General features: G+C 43.6%; 1 protein-coding gene across 1 annotated transcript in view; it reads right to left on the minus strand.

Moving 5' to 3' along the window:
• LOC111842908 (uncharacterized) overlaps positions 1–19,027 on the minus strand; it is a 40,758-nt gene extending 21,731 nt beyond the window's left edge. Inside the window, exons 1-17 of the mRNA XM_023810008.2 lie at positions 17,120–19,027; positions 13,933–14,450; positions 13,134–13,214; positions 12,996–13,046; positions 12,006–12,093; positions 11,338–11,507; positions 11,054–11,080; positions 4,144–4,206; positions 3,917–4,000; positions 3,653–3,703; positions 3,241–3,363; positions 2,205–2,258; positions 1,992–2,036; positions 1,369–1,482; positions 1,082–1,153; positions 771–860; positions 55–90 (exon numbers count right to left, since the gene is read on the minus strand). Of these exons, the coding sequence (XP_023665776.2) occupies positions 55–90; positions 771–860; positions 1,082–1,153; positions 1,369–1,482; positions 1,992–2,036; positions 2,205–2,258; positions 3,241–3,363; positions 3,653–3,703; positions 3,917–4,000; positions 4,144–4,206; positions 11,054–11,080; positions 11,338–11,507; positions 12,006–12,093; positions 12,996–13,046; positions 13,134–13,214; positions 13,933–14,450; positions 17,120–18,911 (3,459 nt within the window). The 5' untranslated portion in view covers positions 18,912–19,027. The remainder of the gene's footprint in view (positions 1–54; positions 91–770; positions 861–1,081; positions 1,154–1,368; positions 1,483–1,991; positions 2,037–2,204; positions 2,259–3,240; positions 3,364–3,652; positions 3,704–3,916; positions 4,001–4,143; positions 4,207–11,053; positions 11,081–11,337; positions 11,508–12,005; positions 12,094–12,995; positions 13,047–13,133; positions 13,215–13,932; positions 14,451–17,119) is intronic.
• Positions 19,028–22,808: the final 3,781 nt, after the last annotated feature.

Below are 22,808 nucleotides of genomic sequence, written 5' to 3' on the forward strand. Positions count from 1 at the left end.
CTGAAGTATTACACCGACATGTGATGAAAATTAAGGAAATCTAAATACACTCACTCTTTCTCCCTTGTCACCTTTTGTACCTTTTGGTCCCTGTGGATCAAGAGATTAAGATAAAAAAATGATTACAATGTGGTACAAGAGCTTTCCATTAACCTAAACTTTAGTTCAAGAATCAAGACTTTATTGGTCAGGTGCAGCAGATGCATTGCTTACTCGTTCAGCATCACTCAATTAAAAAGAGAATTTTTTATGCACTAGAATTCCCCCCAGTGATCAATAAAGTTTATCCTATTTTAAGCAATACAAGACAGTGCAAAACTAGATATTATGCAATCAATGCATAATAAAGTGCAGGTCGTCTGCGTTATGCTGGGGAGGCGTGTGGCTCAACCATCTGTATCAATGATTAGAAGGCCACCAGTTCAAATCCCAGGTCTGCTATAGTGTTTTCACTACTGGAACCCTGAGCAAAACCCTTAACTCCCAACTGCTCCAACAACCATCTAACTATGATTTCTCTCAAAAATATATGTGACCATAACTAAATAAATGTAACTATTTCTTCATGGGATAACCTTATACACGCTACATGAATGTTACCATAGAATGTTTTATTATTAGAAATAATAATAAATAGTAAATTAAGCAGTATTACCATAGTAACGTTTGGCAGTGAAATTCACACACTGCTGTTTGAGGACAGTGTGACAGCCCTGAATTAGGATCAACTGATGTTGGGGAAGGACATCTCAGCAGCCTTCAGAACTCACCGGAGGTCCGGGGAATCCACCCAGTCCAGGCTGGCCTTCCTTTCCAGGGAGACCCTCACTGCCCTTCTCCCCTGGGAGGCCGGGGCTGCCCTGTGGAAAGGTGAACCTGCCATCACACTATAGTGCTGCCTAGTTATGTATTATCACAAGGAATATAGCACATTCACAGGGAGTGAGTGACTCCTACAGGCGGGTCTCACCGGTATACCAGGACTTCCAGGAGGACCCAGAAAACAAACAAGCAAAGCGTAAGAACCCAACTTCCAGGAACACAGGGCTTCACAGGGCTGTGCTGAGCAGGTGACACCCACCTTCTGGCCTGGTGGGCCTCTGGGGCCTAAATCTCCCGCTGTCCCATCCATGCCAGAACCATCCACGTGGTCCTAGACAAAGGGAAGCAAGGTAAGAGCATAACGGAATTTCCAGGAAGACTGCAAGCACACTTCACATTCATTGCTGGACATTCATCTCCTTCTCTTTTTTCTACACATCTGCCTATCTCTGAAGTGAATAAGTAGAATGTGCAGCTCTCTAACAACTACGTGACCAGCTGCCCTTGTGGGGACAGTCATCCAGTATATTGCAAAATCATACTCACAACATTTCCATTGTAATCTGGTCCTGGAGGGCCAGGCAGACCAGGTGGACCAGAAGCTCCCATTGGTCCAGGACGTCCATCTTCTCCTGGCCTACCTGGTGCACCCTGGGAACCCTGGGAGAAGATGGGAGGAATGACAGAATCCATGTGTATCATACACAGACACTCAAACCAATGATAGCATATTAGGTTTCAGCAGATTACACCTAAATACTGCACACCCAGCCACCCAGCGTGCCCTTCAAAGCTTTGAAGAGGAATGAGGAGGAGGCAGAATGCAAGAAGATCCACCAGGTGGTGACACTGATACCTGGGAGCTTCAGACCAGGCCCTGGACTTTAACCGTTCACATCGTTCATCAGTGCAAAAGAGCTGCTATTCAAATTGACCATATATCCATAATAAAACTTTTATATACTTTGATTGAATTTGATGTATTCCAGCTCTCCGTTCACATTCAACATCGAATTTTGTTTCTGAATGCTCTGCTTTGGAGTGACTCACATGATCATTGTGGTATCTAGGTAAGAGTTCAGCCCAGAGTATGCTCCAGAGACTGGGAGGATGCTCTACACACAGCGAGGCCCCTTAGTGGATATCCCATCTTCCCACCAAACTGTTACCTTCTGCCCAACTGCCCCAGGGAGGCCCCGGTCCCCTGCATCCCCCTGCAGAATGAGAAAGGGAGCTTTGACCGGACTGAAGAGCCCGTTGCCATCTCTGCATGTCTAGATCTTCTGATGGAATACATGGACAGCCAGTGAATGCTAATTCAGGTTCAGCTCATCAAATACATTTTCTTTTCCTTTCAAGTAAAGCTGGGGGACAGCTGTCACCTTTTCTCCTCTGGGTCCCGGGGCTCCTGAATGACCATCTCTGCCAGGGGGACCCTGAAACAAAAAACGTTTCATTAGAGAAGAAAAATGATAGACCAAAATGTGACAAAACACACAAATGCACATTCACAGACATACATACACACAGGCATGTGCATCCACAGGCATGCACATATGCAGGCATCAGTGGCAGCTGGTGGTCCTTCAAACAGGGAAAGCACATTTTAGGCCTAACAAAATCTGTCAGCTAGCTGGCTGGCTAGTCCCTCCCTTCACGACCTAGTTTGAAATAAACTAATCTACTTATGAACGAACCTTACTAACAAAACAAGGAGCAAATTCAAGAATACTATATTTATGTTTTGTACTTACAGTAGGATATGTACAAATGACAATCGAAAGATGAAAAGACTTCATTTGTCCAAAATCCGCATAGGATTGAACTTGAAATGTTCCAAAGCTGAAGTATAATTAAAAAACACTGTCAATCAAAAAGAGGTCCAGCCACTTTGACAGTTCCTCCAATCATCACGGCCTGCCCACTGCCCCATTTACTCCCAGAGATGCTGAGCTTCCCAATAAATGAAGTTTTGAAGCATTTGTTCAATGAACGTCTATCTTTGCTGCACTGGAAACAGAAGTGCCATTGAAGTCCAGCTTTTACTGGGTCGTGCTGTCACAGGAATGTAATGTCAGAGAAAAAAAAATCACATTGGACGCCCTGTGAGAAATTATTGCTGATTCTGACCAAACTAGCCATAGTTGACCACGTTCTAGCATGCCTTTTGTAATAGCACTGTAAATACAACAGTAAATATTTGACAAAATTTTTCATTACATTTTTGAGGAGGCGGAGCTTTCCTTGTAGTCTTAGGGCAGTCGCCACTGGCAGGCATGCACATACAAAGGCATGGACATATACAGATATGGACATTCACAGTCATGCACTGGCATACACATGTACAGGCATGCACATTCACAGACATGCACATGCACCCATGACTACTGGCCTTTCATGAACCCCTGTGGTAAGCACCTGCAAGCCAAGGGCGCTGTCCTTTTCTAGAGGGCCTGTGGGTCCAAATAAAGGTATTCCATGTGGCCCCACAGATGTGGGGGGTCCTGGGGGCCCTGGTGGACCAGGAGGGCCTGGTGGACCCTAGAAGCAGACCCAATAATGGTTAATGGTTTTGCACTTTATAGAGATATGATGGGACAACTGCTGACTATGAGGCAAAATTATACTCCTGTTTCATGGTGTACAAATCTGTGCAAATACTGTGTTCTGTCCAATATTGGCCCAGATAAGCCATAAAATGAAGTGCTGGTTATTCTAGAGTGTACAACACAGGCTCACTTGTGATATCTATGACCCTTGTAAGGTCGTAGAAAGGGAGGCCTGAGCCACAGTCAGTTTGAGAGACTCTTTATGCAGTTTGCAGACTTACACGTAAACTCTCCAGATCGAGAAGTCCAGAGCCCTCCATGTCTGCAAACGTCTTAAAATTGAAAACATTCATCAATAACACACACTGTCACATATGACACATCACATGTAAATAATTTATGTCAAATAAAAGCTATAAACACATGTGTTACACCATGCTCACAGGTGTACATTTAGCAGAGAAGTTTTGCTCATGTAACTCAGCTTACTTCCAACATCCCTATAGAGGCTGAGCACAGGTCCAAAAACCACTTGGCTGGCTCACCGATTTGTCATACAGAAGCTGTCCCGGCAGTCCTGGGGGCCCTGATGGTCCTGTGGGGCCAGGCCACCCCTCTCCTGGTTCTCCCTAAAGGTAGATGAGTGCATAAGATCACGGAGCAGCTTGACAGAGGCTTTCAACCCACACCTGAGGTCTACCGAGTATTTCAATTGCAGAAAGATTTCTCCACATTAAGCCTGACAAATACTAACATACATAAGTCTCCTTACCTTTTGACCTTTGACTCCTGGACTGCCTGGGTTTCCTGGGAAGCCCTGAGGTCCCACAGGGCTCTGGAGGAAACACACATGAAAGAGGGTTTCTGTGACATAATTTTTCAGTTCAATTCAATTTTATTTGTTTAGCACATTTTCACAACATTACATTGTCTCAAAAAAAAATACTCCCCAGAAGGGAAAAACCAGTCTCAATTAGGAAGCCCATCCTCCAGGAGCCAAGTCAAAAGTCATCAAATGAACAAGATGGCAAAATCCTAATTTACACAGTCCAAATTCTAAGATTCAAGTCTAAATGTGGAGGGCAAATAGGTGATAGCAGGTAGGATTAACAGTGGTACAGCAGTAGGGCTGGCCAGAAGGACATCACAGGTAGTAGAGGCATCACAGGCAGCTGGGTAGGCAGAATATCCTGATTTTTTTGAGGGGTCTCCAAGCAGCACACCCCATGAATGGTGGGGGCAGGGGCGGTTCTAGGGGGTGGCCAGGGGAGGCCAGTGCCCCCGTGACAACTTACACGCCCCCCTGTGGTCCCGCTAAATACACATGGTACTTGGGTCTGAAATAAACATATTATTATTATTATTGCTATTATATGCATTGAGGCAGCAACAGAGTACCATAAACCTAGCAAGAATAAGCAAGATTAATGAATGAAGTACCTCCATTATCATGGTTATTGTCAGGATCGCGTACGGGGAAGCAGGAGCAAGGAGACAGAGAGTCAGGAATTAGGGGTTTATTCAAGAAAACAGCAGTACGAGGAACAAGACTTCAATGACAGACCTAGGGAAACGTACTCGAACGTGGACTGAAATACACAGGACTAATCGGAATAACACGAAACAGCTGGTAATTGTGGGGATTCCACACTAGGTTAATGAGGGAGCGTAGCACACAGGAGGATCGGACGAGCAGGGCATGACAGTTATAACAAAAGTATTTTTCAAAGTAAGAACTTCTACGCTCTGCAATATCAATGTGATTTGCAGCTTTGTGAGATACATCCAGATTTTGCTGTGTTTCTCATAGCGAAAGCAAATTCCTTTCAGCCTCATTGGTGGATAGAAGATAAAAATAATACAGTGGTACCTCAGAACTCGAACTTAATCCGTTCAGAACTACGGATCACATCCTAAGAAGTTTGAGTTCTGATCGAATTTTCCCCATAAGAAATAATGGAAAACCAATTAATTGGTTCCCGGCCCCAAAAAATTACACCAAAATATGTTTTTTTAGCATTTAAACACAAAATGAACCGGATAAAACAAGAAGAGCATATACTGTACTAAACACATCTAAGCACATTTATCAAAACAGTAATTTTTAAAGTAAGAAAATAAATGTATCCGAACAATGTGCCCTGCCCTGATCGTCCACTCCTTCCATGTGTCACGCCCCCTTGTTAACCCCATTTGTAATCCCCCTGCGATCAGCTGTTTCTGGTTGTTGTCATTAGTCTTCTTTATTTAGTCCGTGTTTCAGTTTGTTTCCTCAGTCTGGTCATTGTATTGTCCGTCTGTGTTTTGCCTGCCTTATCTGTAATTAAACCCCGTATTCCCCGATACCCTGGAGTCTGCGCCTTTGTCTCCTTTCCGTTCCCTGCTGGGTACGACAATATTATTATAATTAAATGTATTAATGGTTTATTATTAATTATAATAATTACTGTTACTGTCTATCATTGTCTAAATGTATTTTTACTGTCTAAATATATATATTCAGCTAGTGTAAACATGCACGATGCTATCACAGCGAATGTGAGGCTGAGACTGAAGTGTTACCCTTTGTTTCCGCTGAGAGATGTGCCGCGTGACTCCTTTCCCCGCGTGTTCAAGTTATCTTAGGTCTGCGTTCACGGTTTGACTTCTGAGATTCAGAGCGAGTTCTAGGTAAATTTTTTTCGAACTGGTTGGTTTGACTTTTAAGAAATCTTAAAGTTTTTAAGAAACTGAGGTACCATTGTATCATATATTTTTACATATTTATATCAGTTATAAAATTTGCTTATTCATGTCATGCCCCGATCGTCCGCTCCTCTCGTGTGTCACGCCCCCTCGTTAACCCCGTGTGGATTAACTGTGTTTATCAGCTGTTCCCGATCGTTGTCAATTAGTCCATCGTATTTAGTCCGCGTTTCCGTTTGTTTCCCCAGTCCGGTCATTGTAATGTTACCCAGTGTTTTGCCTGTCCCTATCGTTGCTGTTCCTATTAAACCCTGTGTTCGCCTCGACTTCTTGCTTCCTGCGCTTCTGTCAAATGCTCCGTGCTCCCTGAAGCATGAAAATAAATTTTTCCATAAAAATAACTTAACTAATAAATACTGTATATTTCATCCTTATTTGTAAATTATATCTGAAGCTGGGACATCCCTTCAGATTTGTTCCCCTTGGGGGGGAACTATATATAATATCCAGCAAACTTCTTGGTGACACAGTTACAGAATGTATTTGAGTAGGACTGAAGCTGGCTCAAAACATCAGATTTGTATTATGCATATACACTCACCTAAAGGATTATTAGGAACACCATACTAATACGGTGTTTGACCCCCTTTCGCCTTCAGAACTGCCTTAATTCTATGTGGCATTGATTGAACAAGGTGCTGAAAGCATTCTTTAGAAATGTTGGCCCATATTGATAGGATAGCATCTTGCAGTTGATGGAGATTTGTGGGATGCACATCCAGGGCACGAAGCTCCCGTTCCACCACATCCCAAAGATGCTCTATTGGGTTGAGATCCGGTGACTGTGGGGGCCATTTTAGTACAGTGAACTCATTGTCATGTTCAAGAAACCAATTTGAAATGATTCGAGCTTTGTGACATGGTGCATTATCCTGCTGGAAGTAGCCATCAGAGGATGGGTACATGGTGGTCATAAAGGGATGGACATGGTCAGAAACAATGCTCAGGTAGGCCGTGGCATTTAAACGATGCCCAATTGGCACTAAGGGGCCTAAAGTGTGCCAAGAAAACATCCCCCACACCATTACACCACCACCACCAGCCTGCACAGTGGTAACAAGGCATGATGGATCCATGTTCTCATTCTGTTTACACCAAATTCTGACTCTACCATTTGAATGTCTCAACAGAAATCGAGACTCATCAGATCAGGCAACATTTTTCCAGTCTTCAACTGTCCAATTTTGGTGAGCTCGTGCAAATTGTAGCCTCTTTTTCCTATTTGTAGTGGAGATGAGTGGTACCCGGTGGGGTCTTCTGCTGTTGTAGCCCATCTGCCTCAAGGTTGTGCGTGTTCTGGCTTCACAAATGCTTTGCTGCATACCTCGGTTGTAACGAGTGGTTATTTCAGTCAAAGTTGCTCTTCTATCAGCTTGAATCAGTCGGCCCATTCTCCTCTGACCTCTAGCATCAACAAGGCATTTTCGCCCACAGGACTGCCGCATACTGGATGTTTTTCCTTTGCACACCATTCTTTGTAAACCGTAGAAATGGTTGTGTGTGAAAATCCCAGTAACTGAGCAGATTGTGAAATACTCAGACCGGCCCGTCTGGCACCAACAACCATGCCATGCTCAAAATTGCTTAAATCACCTTTCTTTCCCATTCTGACATTCAGTTTGGAGTTCAGGAGATTGTCTTGACCAGGACCACACCCCTAAATGCATTGAAGCAATTGCCATGTGATTGGTTGATTAGATAATTGCATTAATGAGAAATTGAACAGGTGTTCCTAATAATCCTTTAGGTGAGTGTATATTTGACCTTTGTGAAATGTTAAAAACCTATGTGAAATCAGGCTTAATTTCACACTGGGGGGACTATGTTTAAAACCCAGCAATCTTTTTGCTGACTCATATATCTGGGACGTATTTTTTTTTCAAGTGGAGTTCCTAGAATATTTTCATGTAGGTTTGAAGTTGGCACAATCCTTTATTTATTTTTATGCAAGTACATTTGACCTTTGTTAAATATCATAGGCTAATTTTGCCATGGGGCGGTATGTTTAAACCCTAACAAACTTTCTGCTGATGCTTATTTGAAGTATGGGTTCCCATGCAAAGCTTAAAATAATGGATTTATTAAAATAAAGACTTTAACCGTGCACAAGGGTTAAATGCATTAATCGCATATGAAAACCTAACCTTTTCTTTTACACAATAAGCGGATATCTCACCCTTCCTGTTCAGCCTGTACACTTCTGACTTCCGTTATAATTCAGACCAGTGCCACCTACAAAAGTTCTCGGATGATACAGCCATCATCGGATGCGTATCAGACAGGAACGATCAGGAATACAGGGGGGTCATCAGTGACTTTGTCGGCTGGTGCGAGACTAATGCTCTCCAAATCAACGCCAGCAAGACGAAGGAGATGGTCATAGATTTTAGGAGGAAGGCACCCCCTCCAACAACGGTGAGCATCCAGGGAAAAGTCATTGAGGTAGTGGACTCTTACAAGTACCTGGGTGTTCACCTCACCAATAAACTGGACTGGACAACAAATACAGACGTCCTGTATAAGAAGGGCCAGAGTCGACTCTACCTGCTGAGGAGACTGAGGTCCTTCGGAGTATGCAGGACCCTGTTAAGGACATTCTACGATTCTGTGGTAGCATCCGCCCTTTTCTATGCAGTGGCCTGCTGGGGGAGCGGATGCACGGAAAGGGACAGAAGCAGGATTAACAAATTGGTGCGGAAGTCTAGCTCTGTGCTGGGATGCCCTCTGGAGACTGTGGAGGTGGTGGGTGAGAGGAGGATGTTAGCAAAGCTGACATCCATCATGAACAACCCACATCACCCTCTGCACGAGACTGTGAGTGTGCTGAGCAGCTCCTTCAGTCAGAGACTGATACACCCTCGCTGCAGAAAGGAGCGCTTTCGCAGATCATTCATCCCGACAGCAGTTAGACTCTATAACATATCATGATGTCATAAGTCACCCAGATACTTACCTCTATGGTCACCACTACTTACCACTTCATACATAAGGCACCTTATAGTGAAATAGTTATTTATTATTACTTGCACTTTTTCCCACAACCCACTATCCATATATTACATACTGTGTATGGGTGTACATAGGCACTACTGCTGTATTTAGTGTTGATCTTATTGTATTTTTTATTATTTATTTTTTCTTTTTTTCTTGTATTCTTATTCTGTGTAGAGCTCTGGTAACGCACAAATTTCCCCACTGTGGGATCAATAAAGTCCTATCTATCTATCTATCTATCTATATAGCAACCAAAAGTGTCCCCCTTATTCTTGCCAGCTTCACACTGATCAGCAAGGGATTAATGGTAGGTTGTTGAATTAGTACAGCATCAGCATCACCCCCCTCTTCACACATGTGTGAAAATGAATAGCAATTGCATTAGAGAAATATAGGCATACAATAAAATCCATTTATAACGGACTTCAAGGGACCTGGCAAAACAGTCCGTTATATCCAAAGTCCGTTATATCCAGAGTTGCTCTATGCCCAGAACACAACTATAGGACACCATTTACTCATGCCACACCCCAGCAGACACACTTGTCGTATAGATTATTATATTGTACATGTAGTAATCCAACTTTACCTGACCAGATGCGTGACTATTAATAATCCCGATTATGTATCTGCGCTGGATATGGCAAGCCATTATAACATTTAATCGCTAGACTGGATATGTATTGCAGATATCTCTAATTCAATTCTTCCTAGTCAAAAAGAATATTTCAGATATCCACAATGACATTCTTCCTATCCACAATTGTCATTTCAGATATCCACATCGTCATTCTTCCTAGGAGAAATTACTTTTGCCATCCATGTCTATTGGGCTTTTAATTTCAGATATCCACAATTATATTTCAGATATCCAGAATGTTCATTCTGGATATCTGCAATTCAATTAATTCTTACTAGGAAAAACTCCCATTTCAGGTATTTACAATCCAATTGTTACTAGTCATAATATTAATTTCAGATATCCGAAAGGATACCACCATTTTAGATATCCATAATGTAATTTCGAATATCCGAAATACATTGTGACTATCAAAAATGTCTTTACGGATATACAGAATTCATATTATGAGTAGTAAAAATGCAATTTCAGATATCTACAATTAGAATTATGCCAAATTGTTTGTCCATTATAAGCGAAATTCCGTTATATGCGAGTCCGCTATATCCGATATATTGAGTTAGCCATCAATCCATGTTTAGGATTCTGGCCTCCTGTCCTCAGTCAGGAGGCTGACAGTGCAAGAGGCAGGTTATCTTAGGTGAGATCAATAGCCGATTTGATGGTAAGGGAACAAAATGAAGTGGTTTGGGAAATGAAAGCCACAAAATCAAATTTCAGCAATTAGCATTATGTTAGGAATCTATGTTCTCTAAATTATTTGCATTGTCGATATAGTCACTTAATGTGGATTTATGCCCCTTAAAATTTCTGGGTGAAGCAGACAAGATTTAGCTCTTACAGTGTAAAAGCTGGAGTTGAAGCGAGTGAATAAGTGATTGTCATTTTCAATAACAGCGCAACTAATTGACATGAAAAAAATAAATAAATATATATATATAATGTATATATATATATATAGTATTTACTCTAATATAAAGTTTACTTAGATTACTTAGCCACAGAAATCATTCAGTGAAGTTTTAAAATAATCAATCCTTCCAGTCTTTGAACATATGTTAAATTACAGAAAATTGCATCATTACCTATTTTTGTCTGCCACGCACAATGTAATTGGGCCCCCTCAGAATACTGACGCCCCTGTGTATAACTTTGAGTTCTCAGCATAGCAATAAAACCACACCATGATTTCTAATAATGCTACCAAGTGATAGCATATATGAATTGAACAACAACCGCTGTGAGAGTGAAGCAATTCTGAACATTATGCCTTGATTGCGAACATTAAAATATATATACTTACAGGCCTGACATTTCTTCCACAGCTACCCTATAAATGAGGGAAATCATTTTAAGAAAAGAAAACTATTTTATAATTACCATCACTTATTAAATATTACACAACACATCTTATATATATAACACAATTTTCATCGAGCAATACAAATTCACTCAGTTGCTGTGACTTGTCCCAGCTTTTACAAACAAACATCTTATGAACCAAGTATTTTCTTTCCTAAAATTGGGGGGCAGGCAACACACCAATGACCTTGATAGGTAAGGGGTGGGGAGGGGTATTGCACTCACTGGCCGTCCGTCCATTCCAGGAGGCCCAGCTGGACCCGGGAGTCCGGGTGGTCCCGGTGGGCCCCTGGGTCCTGGTTGGACCACAGAGCTGTTCCCATGAATCTCCATAATGGGCCCTGGTGGGCCAGAGGGCCCTGGAGGACCGGGGGGCCCAGGGTCACCCTTCAAACCTTTAATGAAGTGATCAAAGCAAATGAGCCCAACTAGAGCAAAAATGAGTCAAAGTAATGCTTAGTATCACCTTTACTGGGCTGGAAATGTAAGTGAACATAAGTCATGCAATATAAATAGCAATACTAAATTTCAATAAATGCTTCAAAATTCTTAAGTAAAATGTAGAAAAAAGGGGACCTTTTGGCAGAATGACATGATATTTTTCTTTAGTTCACTGGAGCCTTTGAATACACATGCTCAACCTAAACACATTTAATTCTGGCAGGTTTCATTAAAGTAAAAAGGTGGAAAGGCTGAACCACCAAAGGGCAAATTATATTAGTGTGTTTAAAATAAAGTCCTATACATATATCCACTAGAGGGAGCTGACTGTGATCCTGTGCCACACAAACGAAAGGACACTTATTAGCAGTCATCTTCATGTTCTTTTTCCTTAGAGCAGCTAGATGACCTCATGGCATATTCCATCACCACAGGGACAACCTGAGCCTAACCTCTCTCTTTGAGTCTGGCTTTTTCTTCTTGACAATGTACCAGTGTCAGTGGTAGCTGCTGAATGGTATGCAGAGGTGAAGGTGTTGTCTATATAGAGAAAACGAGAACAAAGACAAAGTAAGCAAGGCATACTTTGGCCACACATCTGAGCTGATATTACATTGTGTCCCTGCTCTCCTCAAAGCTCTCCAGGAACAGGAAGGAACAGCTCCTTCACCCAGGCTCTATAATCAGGGGCCAGGCAGCTGGAGGGTCACTCCCAGTGGAGGAAATGCTTTTGTACCTTGGAGCTGGTCATGTATCCTGTGGGGTAAACCACAAATGTGCTCCTTATACTTGTATCATCTATGGATGGATGAAACAATATTATGTTACACTGGAATGCATCGGAGCTGCCGTTTGTCATGCACTCCCAGCCAGGCATTAAACATGCCAGCCCCGAGTGCCCTGAACATATGGCTCTGAGAACACTGAATACCCCAGCTCTGAGTGCCCTGAACACCCTAGCCCTGATTGCCCTGAAAATTCCAGCTCTGAAAGCGCTGAACATGCTGGCTCTGAGTGTGCAGAATGCATCAACACTAAAAGCACTGAGCATTCCAGCCCTGAGTGCACTGAGGAGTCCTAGAAAAGCTGGAAGCTTTAAAAAAAAATCACTAATAAAAATAATCGATGAGGCTCCACAACAGAAACAATAAGAAGGCATTTATAACATGGAGTGAAACTCTGTATGTGACCATGTCCTGTCCCTTGCTTCCAGGGGTATCAGGCACCCAGAGCATCACAAGCCATGCTCAGTACTGCAGTTAATACAATAACTGGGCTGGACTGGAAAGATGTGCCTGGGGCCAGGGGCCAAACTGTGAGAAGAGCCCAGTTACAGGATTCATTCTAAATACATTAATAATAGGGAAAATGCACCAAATGAGCAAGTAGAAATGTGATGTCTCCATAACAGTAAAGTTCTCTCTCCACTAAGGAGGCAGTACCATTTCCATCTGAGCCATGTTCCCATCACCACTTCCGGATTCACCAGAGGCCTGCAACGCAAGGGAAAAATACAGCACTTAGAAGATTATATTAAAAGCAAACACAGAAGGACACCAGAGCAAAGGTAAGCCCCTCACCATATCTGAATCATCCTCATCCTCACAGTACCGCTGGGCTGCCTGTGGATTTCCCACTAGCCTCAGGTCCTCGATCAAACCCTGGAAGCATGTTATTTTCAACCATCAGCACCAAAGATATCCTATTTGATCGTCAGCACACAGAGATCCACCTCTTGACTGACAATCAGCATGCCGAAATCCACCACATAACTGACCATAAGCATGCAAAGATGCCCCAATTGGCTGACTGTCAGCACACAGAGATCCACCACTTAACCAACTGTCTGCATGCAGAGGTCCACCACTTCATCCACAGATTGTGATGCATTTTAAACTTTCTGTAAATAAATGTGAGATTTCCTCTGATAATTTTCTAATTTCTAACAAACATACATATGTTTTGTATTCAATTAATGTGTTTGGTGCAGACTGTTCCCTATCAAAGATCAGAGAGGCTCTTCCAGGACTAGCCAGTGTAATTAAATCTGCTGGGTGTCTGGATTTCCAGAGTTACCCACCGCTTTTCTCAAAGGCACAAAGTAATCTTTCAGCCCCTCTGATGAATTCTACCCCATACCAGACTCTGCCATGATTGTTTGCAGGAATTTCCGAGCGACAGCTCACAGTATTTTCTCTGTGTCTGTCTGGACTAAATTCACAGTCCTGCCCCCCCAGGACAGTCAGTGGGCCCTTCTGTGGTGGCTTAATGTGACCTTTGTGTCCCCTTGATGCCTACCAGGGATGGGTCCACATACCATTAAATCTGTTATTTCCCCCCAGTGCCCAACCATCTCAGTAACCGATGTAAGGTACGTACCACAAAGTTGTCAGGGTCCACCCTCCCAGCGCTTCCCACAAATATACTGGCACAGGCCTTCAACTTGATGGTACCAGGGCCACGCTTGAAGTGTCTTGTGATGGGCTCTGGATCACAGTTGACATAGAGTACAGCCTGGTTTCCAACTACAGCAAGTGCCAGGCGGGTCCAGCTGTCAGTAGGCACAGGCAGAGGGAAGCTGGCAGCAAGGTGGGAGGCATCAGACCCTGGCTGCGTGTAGAAAAACTGCAGCTGGCGAGTTTCATTTTGCACGGCTGACAGCTTGAGCCCCACCAGCAGGAGGTGCTGGCCAGAATCTGTGACTGAGAAGACCACGCCTGCCTTGGGTGATGTTGGCCGAAGGTGAAGAAGCAGGGAGAAGTCGCGGTAGAAAGTGCCAGGCAAGTAAGAGCGTGCCAGATGACTCATGGGCATCTTCGGGCCAAACACAGGGCTGAGGGCACACGTGACCGCAGACATGCCCATTATTAGCTGCAGTAGGGACACGCCAGTGTTACCTGTGGGGGAGTGGGGAAAGCAAGACTTCAGCTGGGATGTGGAGTTTTGGGGAGTGATAGAAAACCTTAATAGATACCACTGCTATATAGATAGATACCACATCTTAAATAAAAAGTTTCTCAGAGCTAGGTGAGTAAAATGTACACTATCATTTCATTTAACATGAGATCAAAATATCCTCCAGAAACAAAAACATGTCCATGATTAATCATGCCCTGGCATCTGTATAAAACTGCAGATTTCGTTCACCAGCCAATTATGTCCAGGAGTTTATGCATTTCTGCACATCAGGCCACATGCTTCTCCAGCTGTTAGAGGCTCACGGCTCACTGTAACTGACACCCATGTGAACCAGAGCTACGTAGAATGTATATTTTGAGAAGAGCCATCCACGTACTGATGCCATTTGGCTGAGCTGCTCTTATCTAGCCCCCTCGTGCCCACTGCCAACTCTCTGCACTTGCAGTTTCATCACAGCACCCAGGGCCAATTGATGTTCATCACACACTCCCACACGAATGGCCATTTTCTTGCATCGCCAGACACTGCTGCTCTGTTCGATATACCCTGCCATTGCCAGTCTAACATATTTGATGTCACAACCTGTGAAAATCCCCTCCACTCTACTCAGAAATGCAGCCATGGGCTCATACAATATCATGAAAAGCCAGTGCTGATGTTGACAGAGGCAGCAAGGTACTTTCATTCTACACAGTCTCAACAGTGTCAGGATGTCAAACTCAGTGTAGATGGAGTGCAGCATACCTGACTATGCTCCCTTGAGATCTAACAATATGGGAAAATGTATTTTTGGTCAAGATCCAGAAGTCCAATTCTAGTAGTTAGGTGGGAAAGTGACAGTTGACTTGGAGATAGTATCAGTCTTCTGACACAGCTGTGCCATTATCCATGGGAAAGGGCAACATCTGGAGAAACCCAGATGTACACTGTAGATGTTCGGTCCCCAAGGCAATCCTCGCTCACTTACCAACCAAAAATGGTCTCTAAGACCATATGACGAATTTCTAGTCTCTACTGGAGCTTACTGAATCTCCACCGGACACTTTAAGCAGACATCCTTACCCAGGAGCTGACATTTACCCTTGTTTGTATAAACAACAAAAAACTTTAGCTCTGAAAATGGCATTGAGTCCACCTTGTAGGGAAGCAAGTTTGTGAACTTCTTATGTTGTTATGCCTTTTATCACCTACTCATGTCTTTTCTGTACTTATGAAGTACTTTAGCATTTGGCTCTTTGGTTCACATTTTCACTGGTGACACTATTTTTAAGGTTCAGTCAGTTCAAATTGAGTTTTTCCACTAACGGACATACAGATCATGTCCTTGGGGTGGTTATATAAATGACACAGAGCAGCGGTTCACACGCTGCCCACTGAGACACTGAGAGGTCAATGCGACAGGAAACAGCTCCCAGACACAGAATCACTCCTACTATTGGAGCGTGAATGTGAGCGTGACACAGAGAAGAAGCCCCCAGCAGCTCTATTTGTTCTGATAGTAGTGCCCACGGCCCACACCCCAGTAGAAAAAAGTCTTTCATCCAATTTACTGTTCAACCAGTGTTTACTGAAAGCACTGAACAAGGGTCTGCAGGCAGGCAAACACTAAGTGAGGTATAAGGGATAAAGTATAAGAGAAAGCAACTGTACTGCATATAGGACCAGAAAATGACACCATTAACTGGAGATAACATACACCCCAAGGCAAGGGGACAGCTCAAAAAAACCACTCAGTGTAAGGAAAGAGAGACAGCCAGCATACCACACTGAATGAGGGCCAAAGCCAGTGACTCGCACTTCCTGACAGACAAAGGCGTCTTTCTTATGAGCCCATTGCTGCTTTTAAGATTAGAGATCCTTCTATGAATAAGTAGATCATGGTAACCCGAGGTCATCTGGCAGCAGCTTTCTTTACAAAAGTAGGGTTTCCAAACCTTTTGATGTTTGTGGAGTGTTTTACATTTTACAAAAATGTCATAGACCAGTAAAACGGTTGGGGGGGGTGGTAACCAGTGGGTTGATTAACCACTTCCAATTTTTCTGAGAGGAGACCAGACTGATAAAACCTGATTCACTGCCTGCAGTATCATTCAGGAAACATTGGAAAATACCACTGGATATTTTCAAATCAATGATGAAACTATTCAGCTGATATTCAGATATTATGCGGAGTATTGAACCTGGGGAATGTCAAACCCACACACACACACACACACACACATAGACCTGAATGTCCATTCATTTCTATGGGCAGATCCCTAATCCCAACAATGACAACTTTAACCCCTACCCAGTCCTAACCTTAACCATAAGTAACCAAACAAAATAGAAGTCATTTGGCATTTTTACTTTCTTGATTGTAGATCTTTATAAAACTGAATTGTGGGTACTGAAAAAATGGTCCTCACAACATCAAAATAACAGGTTTTTTATCACATTGTGGGGACATTTGGACATTCTTAAGCCTTAGTAACAGGGAGAAAACAAATGCATCTTGATTTTGCATGTAACCGCACATTAAAGGCATGCAAATGATTGATGAGAGGGTTACATTAGACCAGGAACTTTCTGGAATATGCAATGCCATGGCGATTAAACAAAGGAATTAAACTAAGGAAAAACACAAGGCTTTGGTAGAGGTATTTACCAGTGTGATTCTGCATCGCTGTGGTGTCAGGCTTGTCTGCAGTAATTTGGGAGAAGTTAGTCTTCTCCAGGCTGAGCTCCTCTACCTGTTTCTCAGCAGCAAAGCTGCTTACAAACCTCACATGGCCCGAAGCACCACCAGGGATAGGTGTGCTGTGCTGCATCTCTGTCCGTGAGAACACAGACTCAGATCCAAAAGCAGAACCAGGCTCAGACAATCCCCAGCTACTGGATACACCCTGCACTAATGACATATTATCAGCCAGGTGAAGTCCTTCTGCTATGGTCCACGGTTGACTGGTAACACTTTCTTGTCTGATAGAAGAAACTGTGCCCCTGTCAGTCAATTGTTCATGTCTCTCCCCTTTAGGTTTGATGGTTGTGCTCTGATTGTTCTCTGGTTGTGGGGTTACTGCAGAGGTTGCGGCCAGGTCAGTCAGGTTTCCGTCTTCTTCCCCTTTAAGAGTGATGGTTGTGATCTGATTGTTTTCTGGTTGCTGAGTTACTGCAGACGTTGTGACCAGGTCAGTCACGTTTCCAAGGCCTTCCCCTTTAAGAGTAATGCTTGTGCTCTGATTGTACTCTGGTTGAGGAGTTACCTCAGAGATTGTGGCCAGGTCAGTCAGGTCTCCATCTCCTTCCCCTTTAAGAGTGATGGTTGTGATCTGATTGTTCTCTGGTTGCTGAGTTACTGCAGACATTTTGACCAGGGCAGTCACATTTTCAATGCCTTCCCCTTGAAGATTAATGGTTGTGCTCTGATTGTTCTCTGGTTGTGGAGTTACCGCAAAGGGTTTGGCCATGTCAGTCAGGACTCCATCTTCTTCCCCTCTAAGAGTGATGGTTGTGATCAGATTGTTGTCTGGTTGTTGAGTTACCAAAGAGGCTGTAACCAGGTCAGTCAGGTTTCCAACACCTTCCCCTTTAAGAGTGATGGCTGTGCTCTGATTTTTCTCCGGTGGCCAAGTTACTGCAGCAATTGTGACCAGGTCAGTCAAGTTTCCATCTCCTTCCCCATTAAGAGTGATGGCTGTCCTCTGATTGTTCTCCGGTTGCTGCATTACTGCAGAGGTTGTGATGAGGTGAACCAGGTGTTCCTCTTCTTCATCTTTAAGAGTGATGGTTGTGTTCTGATTGATCTCTGGTTGCTGAGTTACCAAAGTGGTTGTAACCAGGTCAGTCAGGTTTCCATCCTCTTCTCCTTTAAGAGTTATGGTTGGGCTCTGATTGTTCTCTGGTTGCTGACCTACCACAGAGGTTATGACCAGGTCAGTTAGGTTTCCATCTTCTTCACCTTTAAGAGGGATGGTTGTGCTCTGATTATTTTCTGTTTGCCGAGTTACTGCAGTGGGTGTGTCAAAGTCAGTCTGGGAAACGGTGACAGCCATACCTGAGTCAATCATATGACCATCATCTGGTTGCCCAGTAACAGAAACCTGTGTGCCCTGGTCCTTCAGATGCCCACCTCCTCTCACTTGACGAGTGATGGATACATGATCACCTCCTGCTTGAGAAGTGGCTCGGGCAGCATCACTCTCAGGTGTCTCCAGGTCCCATTTCCTTACAAAGTCTTGAATCCCATTGGCCACATTCATGATCTCCTTCCCTACACTGGACAGACTCTCCCCATCCTGCCCGGTACCAGGACGGTCCTCCGCAGTAGGCGTCTTTGGAACCTCGGTGGCAGGTGGTGGCCAAAACAAGACAGCAGCAATAATCTGCATGTAGCACATCCAGAAGGCAAGGCCCAGGCAGAACCCACATCTCAACATGGCGTGCACACATATGCACATGCACTCACACACACTCAGTGGCAGGTCACTTGGCGGCTTTCTCGGCCCACCAGAAACACACACGTCGCTGCTTCACCCGCCTTAGTGTCTCTCCCAGCCCTCTGCCAATACTCCACACTCTAAAGGCAGGGCTTCAGAGACAGGCATGGGGAGGAGCCTAACACCACGGCATATCCTTATTTGTCACTGCTAGTTGTTTCTCCCATGGCTTCTTTGCATGTGCCCTAAATAGACATTTTTACAAAGTACAATCTCTTCTATTCTCTCTTTCTCAGTAGAAATCTTGCTTCTTTTGAGGGCTTGATATAATTCCATAAACTTATGCTCCTGGATATGCTGTTTTTGTATTTAAGTTCAAGAATGTACAAGAGTAATGGAACATACACAACAGAACAAAGAACCAGGGATGCCAGGTGTACATACACACTGTGTGCCTTTTGCTACTCTGCTATGTTAAAATCGGAGTGTCATTTCTAAGCCCTAACGGGCCAGCACATGCTGCCCAGCTTTCTGACTGGAAACTCCTCAGAATGCATGAATAATGCAGGGAATTAAAGTGGGTGTGTCACATGGGGACAGTGGGGGCTTCCCTTAGTCTGTATAAAGAGTCAGAACATAATCCCTCTGTGTGTTGGCCAGGATGGAAGAAACCGGAACTCAGTAAATCCAGAGGGCTAACATCTGGAGAGGAGCAGTGGAGCGGATATCACTGGCTTGTAAGGAAATGTTCCCTTTTTATGGGAGTGACGCTGACAGGAGGCATTCTCCCAGCAGCACAGAAGCCGCGCTCCTACTGCCAGAGCGGGCTGGCATTCGGTGGTCCCATACACACGATCCCACATAGTGTGAGAAAAACCAGCATTGGAGATACAGGGTTTCCCACCATGCTCATCGGGGATTATCCCACATTGGGAATTTTCCACTGATTTTGTGATGGTTATGAACCATAGTGGGAATAACATGCAGAAATATGTTTAATCACAGGGCACCTGGGGTCAGGGCCTTCGAGGTCTGATTAGAGCACTGCTGCTTTGTTGGTGCTGGGGTGGGATACAAGAGCCTGAGCCATTGATATTTACTTTCTCTCAAAAAAAGAGGCACAAAATATATAATTAAAGCTTCTAATATACTTACCTATAATTTACATAGTTCAAAAAGATCTTGTATCTAAAACACAGAAACCACAGCTTGTTTTTATTTTCCTTCTGATTCATTCTGTTTTCCCAGTGTTGCTCAAAGAAAAAGCTGCCATGCAGTCAGTTTGATCTGATAGTTCATGTTTTGTTCCTTCAGCTGCTAATTTAGAACACACAAAAATAACATGCATGCATCCCTTCAATTTTTATTTATCCACAACGCTAAGCTGCCAGTTTCTACATGAAAACCCCTCTGGGCCTTAATGTCATTGCAGATACAACCAACACGTGATGTTATACCACTGACTCAGGACAGCCCTTCATGCCCATCTCCCTCATGCCAACCATCTGGCTGGTCACAATCAGAAAGCCATTTAAACAATAAACAAATCTTCAGATAGATGAAACAAATACAGTGTTACATCCGTAACAGAAGATGAACTGAATTAGTGACCATGCCCTAAACATTTAGTCATGCAACCAATGTGAACACTGAAATCAGCTTTTAAATAGCATATGGCATATTTCACGACAGGCCCGCATGGAGGTGAGTCAGGTGCTCGACTGGGGGCTGTGAGCTGGTGACAGATTAACGCTCCCCGCCCGTCCCCGCCCTCCTGCAGGGCCTGTGCTACAGCACTCCCTCACACAATAATCATGGGGTGCGAATGGCTGGTGTTCACATGGAAACACAGAGAAGTGTGGGTAGTGAGGAGGAGGACACATCTTAATGGTTGTGACATGACATCACTCGTATCAAATGGAAGACTTTTGAACAGATGTGAGCATCTGTCTCTTGTGAAATTGCCTTGGTGAAAGAGAACCATTTTCCATGCCCCCACCCAGAGCTCCGGGGGCTAGCTGCCCCAGTACCAGCAACTCCTAGCAGCTGTATGTGATACTAATGCCAGACCTTCCACTCCCTGGCAGTGGCCTGCCATGTTTGAACATTAACAGGCCATATACAGTCAAAGTAAAAAGTTTGTGAACCCGTTGGAATTTACTATATTCATGTGTAATTCCCATATAAAACATGGTCGTCGTATCTCCATGTAAGTCACAATAATGAACAAACACAGTCTCTTATAACTAAAGATACACATATTTTCAGAAAATCATATTGAATAATTAATTTAAACTGTGAAACTGAAGGTTGGAAAAAGTGAACCCTAAGCTGACGACTCATTGAGGGGAAAATGAATTCCCAAGTTTATCAACAAATTATCCAGGATGATGTGAAGGTGTCTGTTCATCAACTGAAGCTGAGAAGAGGCTGGGTGATGGAACAGGACAATGACCAAAAACATCGCAGCAAATTCATAGCACAATGGTTTCAGAAGAACAAAATCCGCCTCTGGAGTGGCCCAGTCAGAGCCCAGATCTCAGTCCTATTGAGATGCTGTGGAATTAATTGAAGAGAGCCATACACAGAAGACAACCAAGGAATATGGAAGAGTTAAGGCAGTTCTGTGGGGAAGAATGGGCTAAAATTCCCCCTGCATGGATGTGCAGGTCTGACCTGCAGTTACAGGAAGCGCCTCGGTTGAGGTCATTGCTGCCAAAGGAGGGTCAACAAGTTATTAAATCCAGAGGTTCACTTACTTTTTCCAGTACCACTGTGAACGTTGAATGTGTTTCTATAATAAAGACATGAAAGAGTAGAATTTTTTGTCGATTATTCGCTTAAGCTCATTGTGTATATCAGTACCTGTGACTTAGATGAAGATCAGATCACTTTTTATGACCAACTCATGCAGAAAACCAGATAAGTCCAAAGGGTTCAAAAACTTTTTACTTTGACTGTAACAGCTCTGAAAGGAGCTCTCAGGAAACAATAGAGGGAATACTCTTAATGAAGACGAACATGACTGATGATATACAGCCAAATAACCATCCATCCTTTTTCCAGTCTCAATTGTCCTATAAAGGGTTGTGGGGGTCCAGGACCTAAGCTACAAGCACAAGGCAGGGAATAACACACGCACGCGCATGCGCGCGCACGCACAAAATTCACAAACACCTTAGCCTGTTTTTTGACTGTGGGGTGGATACCAGAGTATCCAGAGGAAGCCCCATAGCGACACAGGGGAACATGCAAACTCTACACATGCAGAGCTGGGGTTGAGACTCAAACTCTGGTCTCCAGAGGTGTGAGGCAACAGTGTATAATAAAAATAAAACTAAATTATTCATCATTGATATTACATAGCCAGAAAGTGGCAGACATTTATGCCTCTTTCAGTTTGGAAACAGCTTTATAAGGTTAGTGCTCCATTTATGTTGAAGGCTCCGAAAGTATCTTGCACAGCCAGAAAGTATCTGGGCTTCAGCCCGTAAATTTGGTTGAACAAAATAGCGGAAATGGCACCCTCACCTGGCAGCACTGTTGTACTTCAGCAGGCAGATGACATAAGAATATACTGCTAAAGCACCTCTGTCAATTTCTGTTCAAATTCCAGAGAAATGGCGTCTCACAGAAAGGCCCGTGTGTGTGTGTGGAAAAGCACAAAAACACCCACAGTCACGTTCACTAATCATGCAAAACTAAGGACATGCCAGCCCTGGCATCAAGCAGGTCATTGTGGGAAGGCTGTGCTGCACGCTGCTGTTCAGCCTGGCTGGTTTGCTATGCTGTCTCTTCGGAGAAATCACTGCATTTTTTCATGCTGTTTCTCTTCATGACAGGTATTAAAACCTGGTATTAAAAAAGACCCAGAGAAAGTCACGAAAACAAATATATAATGTGCACTGGTAAGTTAAG

The sequence above is a fragment of the Paramormyrops kingsleyae genome, chromosome 1 (assembly GCF_048594095.1).
Source record: "Paramormyrops kingsleyae isolate MSU_618 chromosome 1, PKINGS_0.4, whole genome shotgun sequence".
Lineage (NCBI taxonomy): Eukaryota > Metazoa > Chordata > Actinopteri > Osteoglossiformes > Mormyridae > Paramormyrops > Paramormyrops kingsleyae.